We start from the raw sequence: 19842 nt of genomic DNA, 5'->3' as shown, positions 1-19842 counted from the left end.
GCAATACGGTACATAAATGAAACTTATGTCCTTTTTTCACACAAATAGAGCTTTCTTTTGTTGGTATTTGATCGCCTGTGCGTTTTTTATTTTTACACTATAAAAAAAAAAAAAAGGCTGACAACTTTGAGAAAAAAAAAACAATATTTTGGACTTTCTGACACTGGGGGAAACGGACATCCCCAGTGACACCAATACAGTGATCAGTGCAAAAAAAAAAAAAAACACTGACACTGTACTAATGGCACTGGGGAGGAAGGGGTTAACTTTATTTACTGAAAGGGTTAACTGTGTAAGGGGAGTGTTTTACCAGGGGACTGGGGTGTGTACTGCACGGGGGGGGGGGGGGGGGAGAGACATGCTGATCGGGAGAGATAAACTCTTCTCTCCGGCTCAGCATGTCAGGAGCTGACAGGGAGCTGACAGAAAGCAGAGCTACTGCAGCCCTGCTCTCTGTCAGTGATTGCCGCTAATCGGCGGGAAACAGCCGGTAACGACCGGCTGTGACCCGGCAACTGACATCCGCGGCCGTGATCGGTGGGACAGGTAGGGCAGGCGCGCGCGCCCCCTGCCTGTTTTGCAAACACACGTTTTAAAACGTGGTTTTGCCCAGCTGTGCCGCCCTGCCAATGTATTTCTACAGTGGCTTGGCAGGATGTGGTTAACTATCCCCTATTCTTCAGACTACCACCACTATGCTACAATAAAAGAGGTGTGATATATCCATTTGCTCTTACAAAAAAAATGGAATCACTTCTGTCGGATAACAATCAGATTCAGGGCATCAATTCTAAAAAAACAAAAACAAAAACCAACACAATTTCTTAGAAAGAACACCTTATTTCAGGCCTAAAGAGGCCACACCAATTATAAACTAAGTGGAACTTTAAAAAAACTAAATAAGTCCTGCTAGATCACTTCAGTCTGCTAGATCACTTCAGTCTGTCCCCTTTTGCAGGTATAGCTAAGTAAAACATGCTCAGTTGCTCCCATATTTTTAGGCACTGTACAGAATTTGTAGAGGCCAGTCTGCTGACAGACTAAAGATTTAATGCTGCTCAGGAGTTCTGGGCTTCAGCAAAATGGCAGCCTCCAGCAAGAAGAAACAGGAGCAATGCTGGAGGCAATTTACAGCCCACACCGATTTTGGTAGCATAATTATTAATGTGGAATGTATGTTCCTTGCAAAAGAACATTTTTTATCACGTTGTTACGGATAAAGTTCTTCTTTAAATAAAAATATATCAGTTTTTGGATTTGCCAAAATCACAGTGAGGACAATGAAGAAAACCACTGGCTCTTACTTATAGTCCACTATAAGGAAATATATAAAATCCCTTTAGACAGAGTCTGTCAGGTTATTGGATTTTTCAGACACCATGTGAAGCATGCATTATACAAGCATGCCTATGCATGCAAATTGTCAGAACTATTTATCTGCCTTCTACTAGGACTGTAAGGCCTCAGTCACATCATTGCAAACTCTCTTGCATCTGCCATCATGCTGCAATGCACAACAATCGATACCACATTATTTTATATGGTGCCCCTTCGCATCAATGCAACATGGTGCTGTGCAATTTTTGAAACGGTGCAGGTGCTTCTTTTGGCACAGCATTGTGCCATTTTGGCCCCATAGGCTTCAATAGGAGCACATGTAAGAAAAATGAATGTAGACATCAAAAACCGAAAAAAACATGATTATGCAGCAGCAGTAGTGTGAACCTAGACTAAGAGAAAGACAAGTTAAACAAGAAATACTGTTTAAACCAGCTTTACTACGCAACAAAAAAAGAACTAAAAGGTTGTGGTAAAGTCCTCCACTTGTCAATTTTCAAGTCTAGAAAACCCTGCAAGCCCCCAAAAACCTGAGCATTCTCAGTTTGCACATACTGCTTTCACTGCACATTGCCACGCAATCACAACCCCATCCACTAGCAGTGCAGCTAAATAACGATAGGGGCAAAGGGTTGTACACTTTATGAGTAGCTATTCCATACTGGTTTATTCAGTATTTCCTAAAGATAAATTAAATTCAGTTTGAGGAGTTGGGCTCAGCTTGCAAATACACTGACAAATGAAATACCCTTTGCAGTAAACCTAATGTCATCAAGGTGCTTGGAGCTGCATGAGGCCAGTTTTCTTACTACACTTACCTTCCCACCCTCCCCTCCCAACAACCCAAACATTTATCATGTCAGCATCAATTCCTGTCATAACTGTTTTCTAAAATGTTACAAGTTTATTTTATTTTTTCCTTTACTAGTCACCTTTTAATCTAGGATCCCCTCCGAAAGCTCCACATCCCCAGTTGCCAGTTGCCACTGCTGAAAGGTTTTTAGGTTCGATGTCCTCTCTGTAAAACCCACAGTAAGCCTAAGAAAAAAAGAAGAAATCACCAGTTGTAAAAAAACAAATATGAGTTTATATTACAAAAGCTTATGCATAGATGATTCTAATGTAATCAATTAATAACTGCTCTCCATTGAGTCATACTGGATTACTATATACTGTCTACAATGGACAAAGTACAATCATACAATACAGAAATTGAGATCACCATCATTATTTAAAACCAGGTTAACCAAAAAGCTTCCTTTTCATGACATTTGTGTGTTCGGTTTAAAGGAAACGGTTTAAAGGATAACGGTTTAAAGGAAACATGAGAGAAACCAGAAGGATTCATTGCTGCCCTCTGAAAATGGTAGCAGATTGGCTGCCATGCAGACCTTCTTAGTTTAATATATTGATTGTAACCTAATGCACGCAGACTTATCTTTTTTTTGATCTGTATACTTCTTCTGGTCAGTGACTGTATTAAAGCCAGCAGTGAGCAAAAAAGTTAGGCCAGCCATAGAACTATCTATGGGCAGGCTGTTTGTACCAAATTTGATTGTTGTATGTCTTTGGTATCACTAGCATGATGGATTTTTCATGTGGTTTTTGCCAGCGGCTATTGGTGCTATCAATAATCATTGTGTCCTCCAGGCAGGGGCAGCGCCACCCACCCCCCCATATCCATGGGAGAAGACAATAGCTCAGCGGGAAGGATTACTCCATCAACACTGTGTTGATGGGGCTAGCAAGCGATTCTCTTTCCTGCAACCTGTGACTGCATGGTCTACGGCCTGCTTTAGGGATCTAAGGTGTCGGGGGTCAGCAGAGGTAGTTTCTACATTTGCGTGACAGATTTGTTTAATCCCTTTGCATAAATTGAGGTTTCTCGGCAGGTGGGCCTTGATGCAGAGAAGGCTCAAATTTGTGTACCCAAATAAATAAACCTGTGCTGAGAGCACCCTGCATGCTCCTGGCACAATTACTGGTACCTAACAGAAAGCAAGTAGCGATTGAGAGCTTTCCAATCATGTGACTGCTGTGACAGCCAATCACAGAGGTCACGTGATCATAAACTTTACCCTGCCTCCCAGCATCAGAAACCTCTTAAAAGGCCTGGAGGGAGGCGCAGTATAAAGGGGTTAAAGTTATTTTAAAATAACACTGTCAATTATACATTTTTTTTTTTTAATAATAAATCCCCTTCATACCCTGACTGTGGGTGTGCCAGCACTAGCTTCTGAATTGAGAGCCAAAGGGGGAGCACAAAGGTAAATTGCAAGAAATCATAGGTTTTCTCATAACTATATTATTTCATGGCAGTGATATGGCCAGATAATTAACGCCGGCCATAAATGAATAATAGACATGTTTGATACAAATATTTCAATTAAAGAACCTTATCTGAAAATGTTTTTTTGATCAATAAATGGTTTTAAGTTAAGTTGCTGTTTGATTGTTTTTAAGTCAAAGAATGTTTGAATCCATTGAATATATGACTGATTGTTAAAAGGACAGAGTTCAGACAGTTGTTCATAGGGAGAGATGAGGCTACATAAAGATGTGACTACAAGCTCAGAAAATGAGATTCTTGAAAAGAAGGGTACAGTAGCCATTATACTAAAGGGGCATTGTCAAACCAGGGACTCGATGCACAGAAAAGGTAAACGTGTCCCATGCAGTCAATGGCTAATATTTACTGCTTTAAAAAACAGAATTTTCCTTATTTTGGACTAAAATGTCTTTTTATTATAGATCTTAAGCTATGTATGAATGCTGAGCTAGTCGGTTTGAGATCAGCCTTCAGCACTCTTGTTACCAAATCACTGCAGTGACCACTGTGTCAGGCAGCTGACCTAAGCCATGTTAAACAGATCCCCCAAAGGGGTTAAGATCAGCAGGTTTCTGACAACTAATGAAGCTCTTATTGACTGCATGCATCGGACATTTGCAGAAAAGACCTGACACGCATCCTCCAGCAATCTATTAAACATTACCCTCTCAGTGCCCTAGGAATGTGGTATATGTAATCATTTACCCAAATGTTTGTGCAATATCTGGCTTTGGTATTTTTCAGATGGCCAAATAATAAAAACGCAGCAGTCTTGAGAAAATGCACTTCACAGAATCACTAACAGAAACATGACAACAAACCGCTTTATTTTGGCTTCTTGGATAAAATACCATTTTTTCTGTTTCAGGTAATAGTTTCTACTACATGAAAGGCTCCTTTTAAATAAAACAATATATTTGAAAGAATATGGGTCTAGCAAACTCAGCGGAGAGCCAAAGTCATCAGTTCTTAAGCCAATCCAAGTCTAAATAATGAGCCAGTGGCAGCTAAGTTGTTTAGATGACGAAGATCTTCTGGTCAGACTTGAAATGAATTTAACTGTTAGTGAATCTGCTCTACCAATTAAGCTGTCACAAGCACACTTAAAATGGATAAGTTGCTCCTGCGCCTTCTTTATTTATGCCTTTTCTTTTTAGGAGCATTTTTGAATGATCGATGTGCTGTTATTAATGGTACGCAAGATTTCAAAACAAAATCTATCTTAACCAGAGCAATAGCTTGGAAATGGAAATATACTTCTTTCACAGAGTTGCTGACTGATTAGAAAGGGGTTTTCTATATTTTACGTGGGCTAATATTTTACCTGCGGAAAGGAGTAATGAAAATCAATGTGTTTCAACAATGCACACAACATAACTAGATGACTGATTAAAGGGAGTGTTTGCTGTGCCGTCACAAAAAAGAGGGGGCAGAAGAATGCCCTGGGGTACCATAATGTATTTTTCAAGACTGAAAGTTATTTAACATAGTAATTAAGAACCATAAGGTGTAGGGAAAATCATTTTCTGCCTTGCTTTGAAACATGGGTACATGAAGTTAGCAGCAGACTTTAAACAAAATAACTGCTGTGCCAGGTGAGCCATTAAGACATACAGTGGGGATCGAACGTTTGGGCACCCCAGCTAAATATTTGTATTAATGTGCATAAAGAAGCCAAGGAAAAATGGAAAAATCTCCAAAAGGCATCAAATTACAGATTAGACATTCTTATAATATGTCAACAAAAGTTAGATTTTATTTCCATCATTTACACTTTCAAAATAACAGAAAACAAAAAAATGGCGTCTGCAAAACTGTAGCTAGTACTCTAAAGTGTCAGAAAGTGACCAAGAGCAGACTGTACAAAAGTGCCGACAATAACTTAACTGCATTTTTACGCACTGTACATTGTGGTTTCCTGAGTAAATTCAAGAATTTATAAGCAACAACGGTTGTGCGAATCAACTATATGGATATACCATATATTCAGAGTGACTGAAGATTGAGCACCCGTGAGATTCACTGATGGATGACTGGGTAGTAGCACCGTTCCTTTTCTGCACATTATTAAATATACCATTCCTCTGAATTTAGTTAAGAGTGATTGTAAAGATAGAGGCTTTATTTTTAAAATATAACAAACATGTCTATACTTATCTGACCTGTGCAATGGTTTTGCACACAGCAGCTCTGATCCTCTTCTTCTGGGGTCCCCTGCCAGTGCTCATGGCTTCTCCCCTTCCACCGATGAGTGCCCCAACAGCAAGCTGCTTGCTCTAGGGGCACTTTTGCATGCTTGTTCCTGAGCCAGCTCTGTGTATCTATAGGACACACAGAGTGGGGCTTGGCCCTACCCCCCTGATCCCTCCTCACTGGTTCTGATTGACATCAGAGGGGGACAATGGCTTGGGAAGGGGGGGGGGGAAGCTGCATGCAGGTGGTTTTTCACCTTAATGCAGAGAATGCATGAAGGATAAAAAAAACCTTCTGCCTGTAAACCACTTTAAGAACTAGTAATACAGTGCTCAGCATAAAATGAGTACACTCCAACATATTTGTCAGAAAAGCTTTACTTTCCTTTCAGAATCAATATTTTCTATATGACACTATACTACAAAATACTCCCACAAATGCAGGCCATTGGAATCAAGCAAGATTTGTTAATTTGCACACACAAAAAAGTCCTTTTCCTAACAAACTGATTCAAGACCATGTAGCAAAAATGAATACACCCCAATGAAAGTCTTTGGAGCAAAGCTAAATTTTAGACAACAAAATCCTAATAAACAAAAATTCAACTACAAGTGAGTCTAATTATTAAGCAGGTGTCCAGCAGACAGTTGATTATAAAAGGGTGTTACTTAAATAAAACCCCTTCCCATTTCATGCTGTCAGCAATGGCACCACATTGAAGAGAAATATCACAAGGCCTGAGAAAGAAAATAATTTCTTTACACAAGAAAGGTGAAGGCTACAAGACGATCAGCAAAGCTTACTAATCAGTCAGAATACTGTAGCAAGTGTGATACAAAAATTTAACAAAGATGGAACTACAACCATCTCACAGAGATGTCCAGGCCGTCCACGGAAGTTAACACCTCGACAGGAGCATCTTCTGCTGAGAAGGGTTGAAGAAAATCACCACACAAATTCACTGCAGTTAGCTAAAGAAGTAGAAAGCCAAACTGGGATGATTGTTTCCTGTGACATAACACGGAGTACGATACAGAGGAATGGCATTGCATGGGTGTCGTCCAAAAAGGAAGCCTCTCCTAAAGCCCATGCACAAAAAAGCCCGCCTAGAATTTTCCAGAGCCCATGCTGAAAAAGAAGACTACTGGGACTCTGTACTCTATAGTGATGAGACCAAGATAAATGTTTTTGGAACTGATTGCTTCAAAACTGTATGGCATCGCAAAGGTGAGGAGTACAAAAGAAAAATGCATGGTGCCTACAGTGAAACATGGTGGTGGCAGTGTCCTTTTGGACTGCATGAGTGCTGCTGGTGTTGGGGAGCTGCATTTCATTGATGGTGTCATGAATTCACAGATGTACTGCTCTATATTGAAAGATAAGATGCTACCATAACTCCTTGCCCTTGGTTGTTTAGCACACAGTTAGTTTAGATACACATCTAAGGCCACTGTTGCATTTCTGAAGGAGAACAGGGTGAAAGTGATTCAGTGGCCAAGTATGTCTCCTGATCTGAACCCAATCGAACACCTATAAGGAATTCTGAAGAGACAAGTTGAGCATCACTTTCCATCCAGATAAAAAGATAGAGGTTGCAATATGCTGCCAACTTCTTCATTCCATGCCTAGAAGACTTACAAATTATGGAGGTCATACAAGATACTAGATGTAGTAGTTTTTCTTGTGAGGTGTATTCATTTTTCCATCAACTAATTTGAGTAAAACTGAAGATTTTGTAATCAAAGTTATATTATTAACCTTACTTTCATGTAGCGAGCTAAACAAATGTTCTATAAAACTCAGTTTTGTCAAAATTTTGAAATTTGTTCTTGTGTTCATTGAGATATTGACTAAAACCTTACTTTTCAAAAGGAGTGTACTCATTTATGCTGAGCACTGTACATGGAAAGAGCATGATTTACTGCAGCTTGATTGGTTGACGTAGAATATCCTCATAGTGTAACATGTTTAACAGGCTGTAGCAACTGCTGCACGAACATACAGTTTCACTGTATGAAAAGGCTCAGAGCAAGGTGAGTTGTTCACATACACATTTACCAAGGCAGGTTATAGCACTTGATTTCTCTACAATATTTCTCTCAAATACAGGTCACTGATGCTGCTAGTGAGCAGCAATAAAAGTGGAGGTCGGGGGTAAGGTCCTCGGAACAAAGGGTGCAGGAAAGTTAACATGAGAAGAAAGCGTAATTGATCAGTTTTAACTTCATCCTTCAATGTTGGATACCTCACAAACATACAACTCCTCTGGCTTTAATACATGTGAGTCACTAATCTAAAACAAGTATGACATAAGTGAAGGCAATAATACCTCCCAAAAAAAAAGGGCCTCAAGGTCTCAAGATAATAAATAGTCTGGGAATCCCCAATCAAACATCCGAATGTAAACCAAACTAAAATGATTAGTTATGGATTCAACCAGGACTCAAGCTTTTTTTTAAATATTTGTTCAAGTTAGTACAACACTAATATAAAAAAAACCTTGCATCCTGGTTGGATCCATAACTAATCATTTTAGTTTGGTTTGCACAAGTGAAGGTAGCAATCCTGAACTACTCAAAATTCTGGTTGTGCCTGACAGCCGGCCGATTTTAGTAGGCCAACAATTGCAGCTTAAATATTTGCTTATTAACAAGCCGTATGAGCTTTGAAACAAGCCCTCACTGAGTTCTGTGGTGTCTATGTCAGATTAGCTCACTGTGTTCTCCCTCCCATAAGTGACACAGCAGCATTCCAGCTTTGTAGAGATTTATATATATTGCAGCTAAGCATGCTTAGATATGGTGGCTGCATAAGATTCCTTTATCAGGTGTTTATTTCATTAATTTCCCCTCCAAGACAAGTCTTCCAGCCTGCTACTAAATAGCCTGAGGGACGGGATAATTAGTATCTTACTGAAGATCGCTTTGTAAGGAAGATACACTGATATATCAGTTCTATTCATGGAAAGTTACACTGAGCACTGCATTTCTTGTACAATAAACAGCTATTTTATGAACTTGTGAAAATGTTCTTAGCCTGGAAAATGAAACATAGTGCAACTACCACATCTTCAGACTAGTAGGCTGCAATATATTAAATTTTTGTTCTTGGGTTTAGCTATCCTTTCAATTTTAAAAGTTAAAAATGGCTGAGAGGGTCAATTGATTTTGCATTTCTTAGAGGTCAATTTAAGTTATTAAACTGTTTACTTCCTCTGCATGATTCTGTGCTGTACAATTCCTTTTCAAGCTTCAATGTGACGGAGTAGGATCAAAGAAAAGCCTGAATGTGTAAAAATTAGAACAAAAAGAATACCAGAATAATCCTCATTTACTGGGGCAATGTTATATATTCACAAATTAATTTATGAGCCGTTTCACACCTTGCAATTATCATAAAGCACTAGGCATGCATTAATATAGGCTCCTTTGTTTTCACTGCCCCCCCTCCCCCCCGCCAATGCACTAGCAGTGCAGTGCACTACAACATATTGTAATGCACTAAGGTGCTGTTGCACACTGCATTGGCAAAAATGATGCATAAATATTTTTAGGTCCATTGTGGTTTTTGCATTGTGTGTTAAAGCATAATGGGCGTGCATTAACAGACCACATCAGGCTAGATAGTTCTGAACAGACCCTCAAATTAGAGCATGATTTAGTCGTATCAAAAAATAACAGTATATGGCACTATTATCAAAATACGAACATCTAAAACAAATAATAACAAATACAAAAAACAAACAACGAAACATGCCTTGTTCAGTTCTCGTTTTATTTTGTCCGGGGTAAACTGATCCAGATAATTTCGGAAGTGAAATGCATCAATTGCAACAATTTCTGTAGTACGTCTCTGCCAATTGTCCCTGTGTGTGAAAAGAAAGTAGTAAAGAAACGATTTCTACAAATAAATACTTTTTTTTATACATAGAAAAGAGTTCAGGAAAAAACAATTCTGTTGGTACCGAATTTAATCACACAAGTGTTGGTGACACATTTTGATATATGATCTATGAAGAGTTATCACAATGGACCCAAGATATCATAAGTGTCTTTACTAAAAGGTTGAAAGAGTGGAACTTCCTCTTTTGGGTGAAGTTCTGCTTTAACCATGAGTAAAATGAAAAGTTCTAGTGATGGAATGAATGTCCAATTTCAGCTCACCAGACATTAAAAGTCACAGTCTCCTAGCAGCTGAAAACCTCCACCACTATAAGATGTATACCAAAAACAGCACTTGAATATTTCAAAGGTCCTATTCAAGTGCTGTTTTTGGTATACATTTAGAGATGGAACGTTAGTTATAAACTGAAACATCCTAATGACCAGTGTAATGTGTGCCCAAGCAGGGGAAAGTAAAAATAAGGAATTAAATAAATGTATCCTAGTAATTTACTGTGCCAGAGGAGCGTCTGCAGAATGACAGACCATGGGGAGACAAAAAACAGGGACTACCAATGGTCAGGCTGTGAAGCTCTAATCAGCACCAATCAAAAGGAGAGATCAAAAAATATGAGCATTATTTTCAATGGCTGAACTACTATACCACTTGTAAGTCTATTTAGTTTCAGAATAAAATGTGTTTTAATTTGGTATTCATCAATGAATTAAAAAGTGGAAAAAAATCAAAACAAAGATAGTATCAGGAGAGCAAACAAAAGCACACAGACACCCATTGACTGTTTGAATGCATGTGCACCTGCAGTAGTGTGCAAACAGGCAGGAGATTATTTTATTGCAGAAGAGACATTGCCTGCCTGTTGACAATTTGTTTTAACTTCAGCTCTGCTGTCACAAAGTAAATATAGTAAGAAAGTCTCTCTGCAAGAAGCACACACTTACTTCCCCCACTACCCAGGCTGAGAGATGCTGCTTTGATACAGAGGAATAATCCTTTAGGTCTCTTTGGAAACTCACACTTCCATGGTGTCAACCTCTTGTTATCCCTGCAATTCCCAGTGGTTTCTCCCACAAACGCCTATGTCAATACCAGACACAATAGTGACCTAAGGTTTGATGGGAAGAACCACTGAGCACAGGGGGGGACACAGGAGATGGATTCTCCTGGAAGTGTTGGTTTCCAAAGAGACGTTCAGGGAAGATTTTTCTCCATCTCAGTGACAAATGTTGTGTGTAAAGGTAAGAATTCACTTAAAACGGAACTAAACCCGCCTATCCTTTACAGCCAAGGAATCTGCCATTTTAGCCGCTGTTGCTCTGCAGGTGCCAGGGTATTGCACATGTAATCAGTTACACTAGCCATTTGATGGCTTGACAGTCGAGTTGAGAGCATGAGCACCTGTGACAGTTAGCATTCACGGCATACTTTGAGTGTATATATTTCGGAAAATAATGGGGTTGATCTAATAAAAATGGAGCATACAAAAACTGGAGCAGCTGTGCGTGGTACCCAATCAGCTTCTAAATTCTACTTTTTCATGTAAAGTGGTTGTAAACGTCATATATGGATTATAAACAAAGCATTTCTCTGTTGCTTCATTCCTCTGCTATCTGCATGAGTCACTTCTGACAAGTTTTCCTGAGACCAAGAGAAAAATGGTGACAGACGAGGGCACAGCCTGTGATTGACAGCCCCAGCTCTGTTTCTGTGTGAAGGGAGGTGTGTCTATTTCCTTCAATCAGCTCTCTTCACTGATGTAACTTCAGGTCCCCGCCCCCCGCTTTTCAGAGCTGAGCGATCATGTGTAAATTCTGCACTTTTTATGGAGGGGAAAAAATTCTATAGATAAACAGGTACAACGTATGTAGGGCGATTTGTTTAATTACTGTGTATCACCTGAGGCTGGTCAAGTCACTGGGTATATGTAAGGGTTCACAACCATTTTAAGCTTTGACTAAAACTTTCCAGTTCTAGTAAATCAGCCCTTTTGTGTTTAGTTCCTCTTTAATTATTTCTTTGGGGATTCTTGGCTATTCATATTTTAGCACAAGAGTTGCTTAACATCCAAAATAAGCTGTTTACCGCAGAGACAAAGCAAACAATCAGCCTACCTTGGAGTTGGATCATCATGAACACGGTCCCATTTGTAGGTTTCAGCATATCCTTTATATTCACTGTACTGTTCTGTACCTACAAAAGAAAGAAACACAAATGAAAATGTCATGAAAGCACAGAAGTGAAAACTGTTAAACCAAAAACAAAATTATATTGCAGCTTACCAATTTATAAATATGGTTACAGCATTATTTTTCTATTTTAGGCATTTTTGCCTTTATGTTTGCAAAGTGATCTGACCTGTAAGTCTGTTATTCAACTTCAACAGATCAAGCTATCCAGCAAAAGTGTCAGTTAGAGGGTTGAGGTAAACCATTTATCACTGACTGAGATCGTTACAATGGTTAGCTTTTAAGCCTCATCAACACAGGCGTATTTAAGTGTACGCCCATTTGAAGGCCAAGTTTTGACTGCATGGGATGCACAGGTGAACTATGCATCCACGTGCAGGCAATTTAATACATGTCAGTTGGGAAGCAGCAGCTGCATGGACAAGCTGCTGCTTCCAATTGGACATCCATGTGGGCGCATGCCCCTGAAAGCAGTGTGGGTTTGAAGATACCCACACAGATGTCAAATTGGAAGCAGTGGTTGTGTCCACGCAGCTGCAACCCACTTGACATGAAAAGGACTGCCTGCATGGAACACCTTGTATGCATTGTGTACAGGAAAACCACAACCCTCACACAGGTTCACACCTAGGTCAGCCTGTGAATGAGGAGTTATTCATTTATGCAAAATCTTTATTTTACCTTTTATTTGTACACAGTGCTGTTAAAGGACAAGTTCACCTTAAAAAAATGATTTTACACAATCAGCAGATTGAGGGTGCAGTGTCAGGCTCTTGCAGAATGTCAGTACACTGTCTGCCTGTACCTCTTTTGTTCAGGCAGACATTTACTGAAGTCCAGGAAGTGCACTTGCAGCTCATTGAGAATTACAAGCTGTCAGCTGCAATGGCTGATGGTACGTGTAGGCATTCATTCACAAGACTCTGTGGATGAATGACGCAGCCATATGGGCGGAGCACAGCTTGGCTGCGCTATTTTCAAACTGACATTTGGTGCGGGCAGAAGGTCCCTGCCTGCTGTCACAAGGAGGGTGCAGATCCTCAACATGTTACACCCTGAATACGAATGTAACATGTTGATAAAGGTGAACTTATCCTTTAAGGATCAGTTGCTTGTCAGACTTAATGTAATTGACACTAACAAAAAAAAAAACAAATTTGGAAGAACTTATTGGTTCTAGTGGTAAAGGTTCATTTTCAGGGTTTATAGAGGCAGAGGATAGCAGATGTACTGGGTCCTGATGATATTCATCACAACAGTTAACAGAATCTTGAGGTATAGATTTTTGACCAATAACTGACCTTTCTAATAAATCTCTTCTAATAGGAGAAGCTCCCCATGACTGGTGGATAGTTAATAATGTAAAATAAGAGGGGCAGTAAGGAGATAGCTGGCAACTACAGGCCAGTAGGTTTACCTTCTGCAGTAGTAAAATCTCTTCAATAGGGAAAAACAAAAAACCACAAACAGTAAGAGGGAAATTGTTACAACTTCTGACAGTATTTTATTACTGTCTCTTGCCTTTCTGTCCCAGTGACAAATTGCATGCTTTAAGTCTCATACAAACATCATATGAACAGGAAACGAACATCTCTAAAATGGGGGTCACACACAAGTAAAAAATGTGGCAGAAAATTTACCACAAATATGTAAAGCGTATTAAAACACAAGTACAAGAATTTTATACATACAACAATTTACCAATTCTTACATGCAGTAGTTCAGTTTGTTTTTCAGGCTTTTTTCCCCCTTTATTTGCACCTGGTGATCCTGCCAGTAACACTTCCTGTCCTATGGTGACAACAATTACTTACTGTACTGTATTCATACAGTAACAGCGTTGTCACTATAAGATATAACTACAGGCCACCTTCCCCCCTTTTCATCTTCATAATATCAGAGAAATAAAGCTGCCCAAAGATGGATCGAATCTCCGCTGATTCAGTAGGGACCGGACGAGATTCAATCTATCTATCTATAGGCAGGCTGGATGTACTAAGGTCAATCCACTGATTGACTTCAATACAACCAGCCTGTCTAATTTTTTGCATAAGATCACTGCCAGTGCCCATGGCCACTGACAGTGCTGATTGTGTTCTGCTGACAGGGAAGGGTCTCTGCCGGCAGAACACAACAGTACTACAGGAGGGATTCCCCTATCAATACTGACTGTCCAGACGTGGTGAAAGGGAAGAAAATTACATAATTTATGGGCCATTTAATTTGTAGTCCACTGAGCTAGAAACAATGTAACTGACAACAGCGTAGCACAGAAAGTGGTCAGCTCACAAGATTTCTGGGAGGTATTTTGGCACTTGTTGAACAGATCTAAGAAAACACTTGCAATAGTATATTTAAAAGACCAAAAGGGAGCAAATAATAGAACGTCATTGTTAGGGTCTATATATGCTTTAAAAATGGGGGTGTGCAACCTTTTGGCTTTCCTGGGTCAGGAAGAAGTCCTGTAAGAAGAGGAATGGTCTTCGGCCACACATAAAAAAACATGAAGAATAAGGATAGCGGATGAGCAGAAAAGGTTGTGCAGATCACAAGTTAATGATCACTGATATAAATAATGTGCCTATTTGGGTAATAAAATGTCCCTTTTTTGTAATATTTTTAAGTATATGATTTTGTGTTGGGCCACATTCATAGCCGCCTGGGGCAGCAGGTTGGACACCCCTGCTTTAAAACAATGCTGGATCTGGGCTTTTAATCGCAGTAACAATGCCCTAATTCTCCAAGTCCTTTGTGCAATAGATTCCAGAAAACTTTAAAAGCATGCAATTCAAAAAAGCTCTATAATCAGCATTACTGAAAACAGATCTGTGTGTTCTTAACTCAGTTATCTATAGGTAAGCACATAAAACAAGCTAATAAGCATCGTACCCATGATCTTGTACATCTTCAAGGCATTACAGATTTGCCAGGGATACTGCTCAGACATCTTGTAGCTGGAAGATGTTTAAATACTGACTAGAACCATGACCATTACCAAGTCGATGCTAAGCAGATGCAGCAAAAAAATCACAGCAAATCTAATTTCTTTTCAATATCTCAAGCTCTTGTACAAATTAAAGCTGCATTGCTTCATCCATTAGACATAAGTCATGAAGCCTCAGTCATAAGGAATGTAATTTGTCGGGAAAAGAAAGTGTGGCAGAAGGAGAGGACTGGCCAGAGAAGAGAGATGGAACACGGCCAGCCACATAACAAGGATGATGAAATGGCTATTTCCATTAATGGGAAAGAACACCACATCACTGTAATTCATTAACAGACAGTCTAATAAACTAAAGTGGATTGGAAAAAAGTACTTAAATTAAGGACAAAAATCTCATCCAAAATAGTCATTAGTATTACAGCTGAATTTGTTGAGTCTCTAAAAATATTCATGTGAAAAATTAACGTTATGACACACATTTGCTGAAAACTGCTTAAAGGGTTAGTTCACCTTTTCCCAAAAACTGCCTATGCAGATAAGAGGAATCGGTAGGTAAAAACAAACTGCAGCTTTGACTAAAGTTGAATAATGCCCTTTGCTATAGCTGTAAGCCATATACGTACCTCATGAAGCCTGACCTGAAAACTCCAAGGACGTTGCTAGGACACTGCAAAGTGAGGCCTAGCTGTTACTGTTTACCTCCACCATCACAAGAGTGAGCTCTCAAACACTCAGCTCAGAGCTTCTGCATCAGGGGATAGTAAGTACATTTGAGGAGGTCTCCTGTGATGGTGAAGTTGTACAGTAACAGCTAGGCTGCTTGTAGCAATGTTCCTAGCAGTGTCCTAGAGATTTCAACGGCCTTAGTAATGTCCTAGAAGCTTTCCAGTCAGGCATCATAGGGTATGGACATGACCTACGCCTATAGCAAGGGCATTATTCAACTTTAGTCAAAGCTGTACAGTTTGTATCTACAGACTTCCCCTTATATGGATAGACAGTTTTTTGGTTAAGGTTTACTAATGCTTAAAAGTTCAACCAGGACAAAAATAGATTAAAGTGGCTGTAAAGACTCAAGGTTTTGCATGAAGGTAAAAAGCCCTCTGTGTGCAGTAGCCCTCACAAATACTTACCTGAGCCCCCTCTCGATCCAGCAATGTGCACGGGAGCATCGGTTGTCCCGGTTTCTCCCTCCTCATTGGTTGAGACAGCAGTGGGAGCCATTGGCACCTGCTACTGTCAGTCACAAAATGCAAAGATAATAAACAGAGGGCGCACCGACCTAGTGCATTACCTAAATAAATGTATTGATAACAGTAACAAACTGTGATATACTCACAAACGACAATGGTATAAAAAGCTCATCATTTCGGGGACTAGCCCCTTCCTCAGAGGCTCTGAGGAAGGAACAAGTCCCCGAAACGTGTTAGCCTATTGGAGTTCCAGTATTCCTGTGGGCATCACTGTAACAGGCGGACTGGACATTGCTCTGTTTTATGATGAGCTTTTTTACCATTGTCATTTGTGAGTATATCACCATTTGTTACTTTTATCAATACATTTATTTAGGTAATGCACTAGGCCGGTGCGCCCTGTTTGTGTACTTCCCCAGTCCTTTGAAGGCAGCAAGGCGTGCAACATTTAGAATCTTCCACACGGATCCGTAGTTACACCGAGTTCACCCCCAAGCGCAGGACTATTTGTATTCAGTATTTGGGTTGCTGTCGATCACAGCCAGTGAGCCAATGAGGAGAGAGCGAGGGCAGGGCAGAGCCGCAGCTGTGTGTGAACTGACACTCAGAGCAGCAGCTCAGGAGCAAGACTGCTTGGGTGCCCCCATAGCAAGCTGCTTACTGCGTGGGCACTTGGTAGGAGGGAAGGGCCAGGGGGAATGGTGGGGGACCCGAGAAGAGGAGGATCAGGGCTGCTCTGTGCAAAACCACTGCACAGAGCAAGTATGACATTTTTGGCATTTAAAAAAATATATATGCATTTACAATCACTGTAACCATGTTGTATGACTGTGGTGTGGAGCCACAGTGTGGTGGTGAAAAATGATACTTCATGTATTACACAGTCCACTGAATTTAACTGAGAAAAATAGGGATCAAATAACGGCTGTGCTACTAGAGGCAGAAGAGGGACATTTCTTTTATGTTTTTCTCACAAAACATATTTAAGAGTAGTGTATGTTGGTTTGCCATGCATTAAAGCAGACTTCCAGGCAGATATAAAAGACAAATAATAATGCAGCTCTCTATTTATTAAAGTGGAACTCAACTCCCATCCACCTTCCAGTGATGTGGTGGTCCCTCGCATCACTCACTAATCTCTGCCATCTTCTCCCCAGGTGCTGGGTTTTTGGCCTCTTGTTTGCCCAGCGAGGGATGACATCATCCTGTGTATATGCATGGGAGTCCATCATTCCTACAGAGATTGAGTGTGCTGGGAATGCAAGCCGAGTTGTGCATGCGCAGCTGAGTGTACATTCAATAAAAAACTGCGAGCAGGCAGGTACAGTAAGTGTGTATTATTGCAGAGGAGACATAGCATGTCTCGGCTGCAAAAAAAGAGCTTCCTACGCTCAGTTCTCTAAAACATAGGTTTAGTTCCTCTTCAATACATCAATAGGTATTTTCTGAATTCAAGCATTGTAAATATCAGTGACTTGCAGCACATTATAGTGTAGGAGCTCAGCATGGAAGGAGAAGCCATACAAGCAGCTAGTTTGTTGTCCTGCAGTATTCTGATGTTAACAAGAAGCATGCTTATAGGAGTAGAGAGCAGACAGCAGAAAAAAAAAAAAAAAGGTTCATCAGTCTGTTTCTTCACCTTTTACTGCTCAGTCAGACTGAGGTGGGGGGGGGGGGAGACTTGTGGTACATAATTTTAGCAGAGAAAAATGCAGCCAAGGCTGTGTGGCAGTGTTGCATAAATCTCAGATGTGGATGGATAGAAATACAATTGATTTGCCGGGTAAAAATCGATCCCTTATATGTATAACACCTGTATATTTAGCTTAAGGCCCCTTGCACACAGGAATCCTAATTTACTGATGTTTAGTCAGAAATTTGTTGATAGAAAGTCCCGGAGTAAAAAAAAGGTATGTAAAGATCTTCAGCAATGTTGAGTACAGACATATAAAGGTGCATAAAATTCTTCTTCATTGCCAGTGTTGCAATATACTTATTTATACTCACGTAAACGTGCTTATAGACGTGTATGTGCGTACATTTTCAAATCCTCAAATCTCAAATCAGTAAAAAATGCAACATTTTTACTACTGTGTACAAGAGGCCTAACTCACAGAAAAACTCAACGATCTCAAATGCCCATATAGCGATCTTAACACAGGAGTAAAAAAAAATGCGTTTTAAACCGATTTGAAAGAAGATGCATTGTTTTACAGGGCTGTAAAACAAAAAATATAAAATGTACCATTTCAGTGCAGTAATTTACACACATACGCGTGTTTATGCGTCTATATGCATGTTTAATTAGTATAATACAACACTGGCAATAAAGAAGAATATTACTTGTCTATACCCTTACGCACCTTTACATGCCTATGCTCGACATTACTCAGTTCTTCACACACAGGTTTTTCACTCAGGGACTTTCTGTCAACAAGTTCCCGAGTAAATATCAGTAAATTAAGACGTCTGTATGCAAGGGGCTATACACTAGTCCTAAGTTTTAATCTTGTGTTTTGACTGACTGAATAGCATTGGCAGCCAAAAGCAGCTTCAAGCCACTTCTTACACATTAAATGTTTAAAACAGCCATAAATGGGCACTGCTCCTAATTCTACACCGAGTTCCTGAAGAGTTTAGTCAGGTCTTCGATTCCAGCCAACTATTTTGTCAAGTGACATGAAATGATCTCTATGTAATATAATTATTTATGCTCACCTGTGATAATAAGGCACTCATTGGGATCCAATTCCTCTGTAAAGAGTCGGGATACTATCAGCTCGGGATTGATAATGAAGCGGATCTCTTCTTGAACAAGACCGGAGCCTGTCACACCACCACCAACATAACGGTTAGCAAAATCCACCTAAGCAGAAGGAAAAAAAAGTAAACAATCAACATTTTGATTGAACAGTCTAAAAACTGACCCTATAATGTCCTGAAAATGGCAATATCAGCTAAACACAACTGCATATTGTTTTAAAAAAAAACAAAAAACAAAAAAACAATACTATAAAAGTGTTAAAAAAACTATTTTGAACTGGCTCATGGTGCAGTTTTTGGTAAAAGATCTCAAGAGGTACAAATTAAATTCTTATGCTGAAAATGAAACAATAGGCTATCAGACAAATTAAAGTATAACTAAAAAGCAAAAAACTTTTCTTTTTTTTTTAAGTTTGGGTAGAGTGGAGTTGGATTAGAACACCTGTTTTGACTGCTGTCTGTGCCCCCATTAGGGAGACTCACCCTCTGTACATGTCATGTCTAATGTTATCAATGAAAGTGAAAGTAAAATGAAAAGTCTAAATTTTGGGTTGTCCCCAGAAAAGTGAACGAGGGGATATCTTCCAAAGGGTTCTGGTGACTTGGGTGTCCCCAAGGAATTCCCTTAATTTTCAGGGATTTCCTCCCTCTTCCTGTTTGGCTATGGTACAGGAAGTAAAGGTAAAACTCCCCAATGGGATACAGAGGGCAAAAAAATAAATTGATAGGGGTGATACTATCCAAAAGAAAAAAAAAAAAAAAAAAGTCTTGCACAAAGTTCTACTTTAATAGCTTTAGTATGGCTAGAAATGGTTAAAAACCGTATAAGGTGTACACCTGCTGTTTGATCATATGCATTGCTTGTAATGGCTAGGTAGCAGTCTGTAAGCTACAGAAGTAATATAGAGTCTTTAACATGCATGATTTCAGCTATTAGGATTGCTTGTTTATAAATGAATGCACTTTTTTATTCTTTATGTAAACTAGGGTAATAAA

General features: G+C 39.6%; 1 protein-coding gene across 4 annotated transcripts in view; it reads right to left on the bottom strand.

The window, feature by feature from the left end:
• The window catches only part of PARG (poly(ADP-ribose) glycohydrolase), a 246362-nt gene that overhangs the window by 27593 nt on the left and 198927 nt on the right, over window positions 1-19842 (bottom strand). For all 4 annotated transcript variants that reach the window (XM_089680048.1, XM_089680049.1, XM_089680050.1 and 1 more), the window contains 4 exons: window positions 18802-18949; window positions 11872-11950; window positions 9617-9725; window positions 2271-2376 (listed from right to left, as the gene is read on the bottom strand). In XM_089680048.1, coding sequence (XP_089536174.1) covers window positions 2271-2376; window positions 9617-9725; window positions 11872-11950; window positions 18802-18949 — 442 coding nt within the window. The remainder of the gene's footprint in view (window positions 1-2270; window positions 2377-9616; window positions 9726-11871; window positions 11951-18801; window positions 18950-19842) is intronic.

The sequence above is a fragment of the Staurois parvus genome, unplaced genomic scaffold (genome assembly GCF_062004578.1).
Source record: "Staurois parvus isolate SC_StPar_1 unplaced genomic scaffold, SC_StPar_1.0 ptg000234l, whole genome shotgun sequence".
NCBI lineage: Eukaryota > Metazoa > Chordata > Amphibia > Anura > Ranidae > Staurois > Staurois parvus.
Note: the sequence above shows the minus strand (reverse complement) of the source record. Positions and strands in the feature narration are given on the sequence as shown.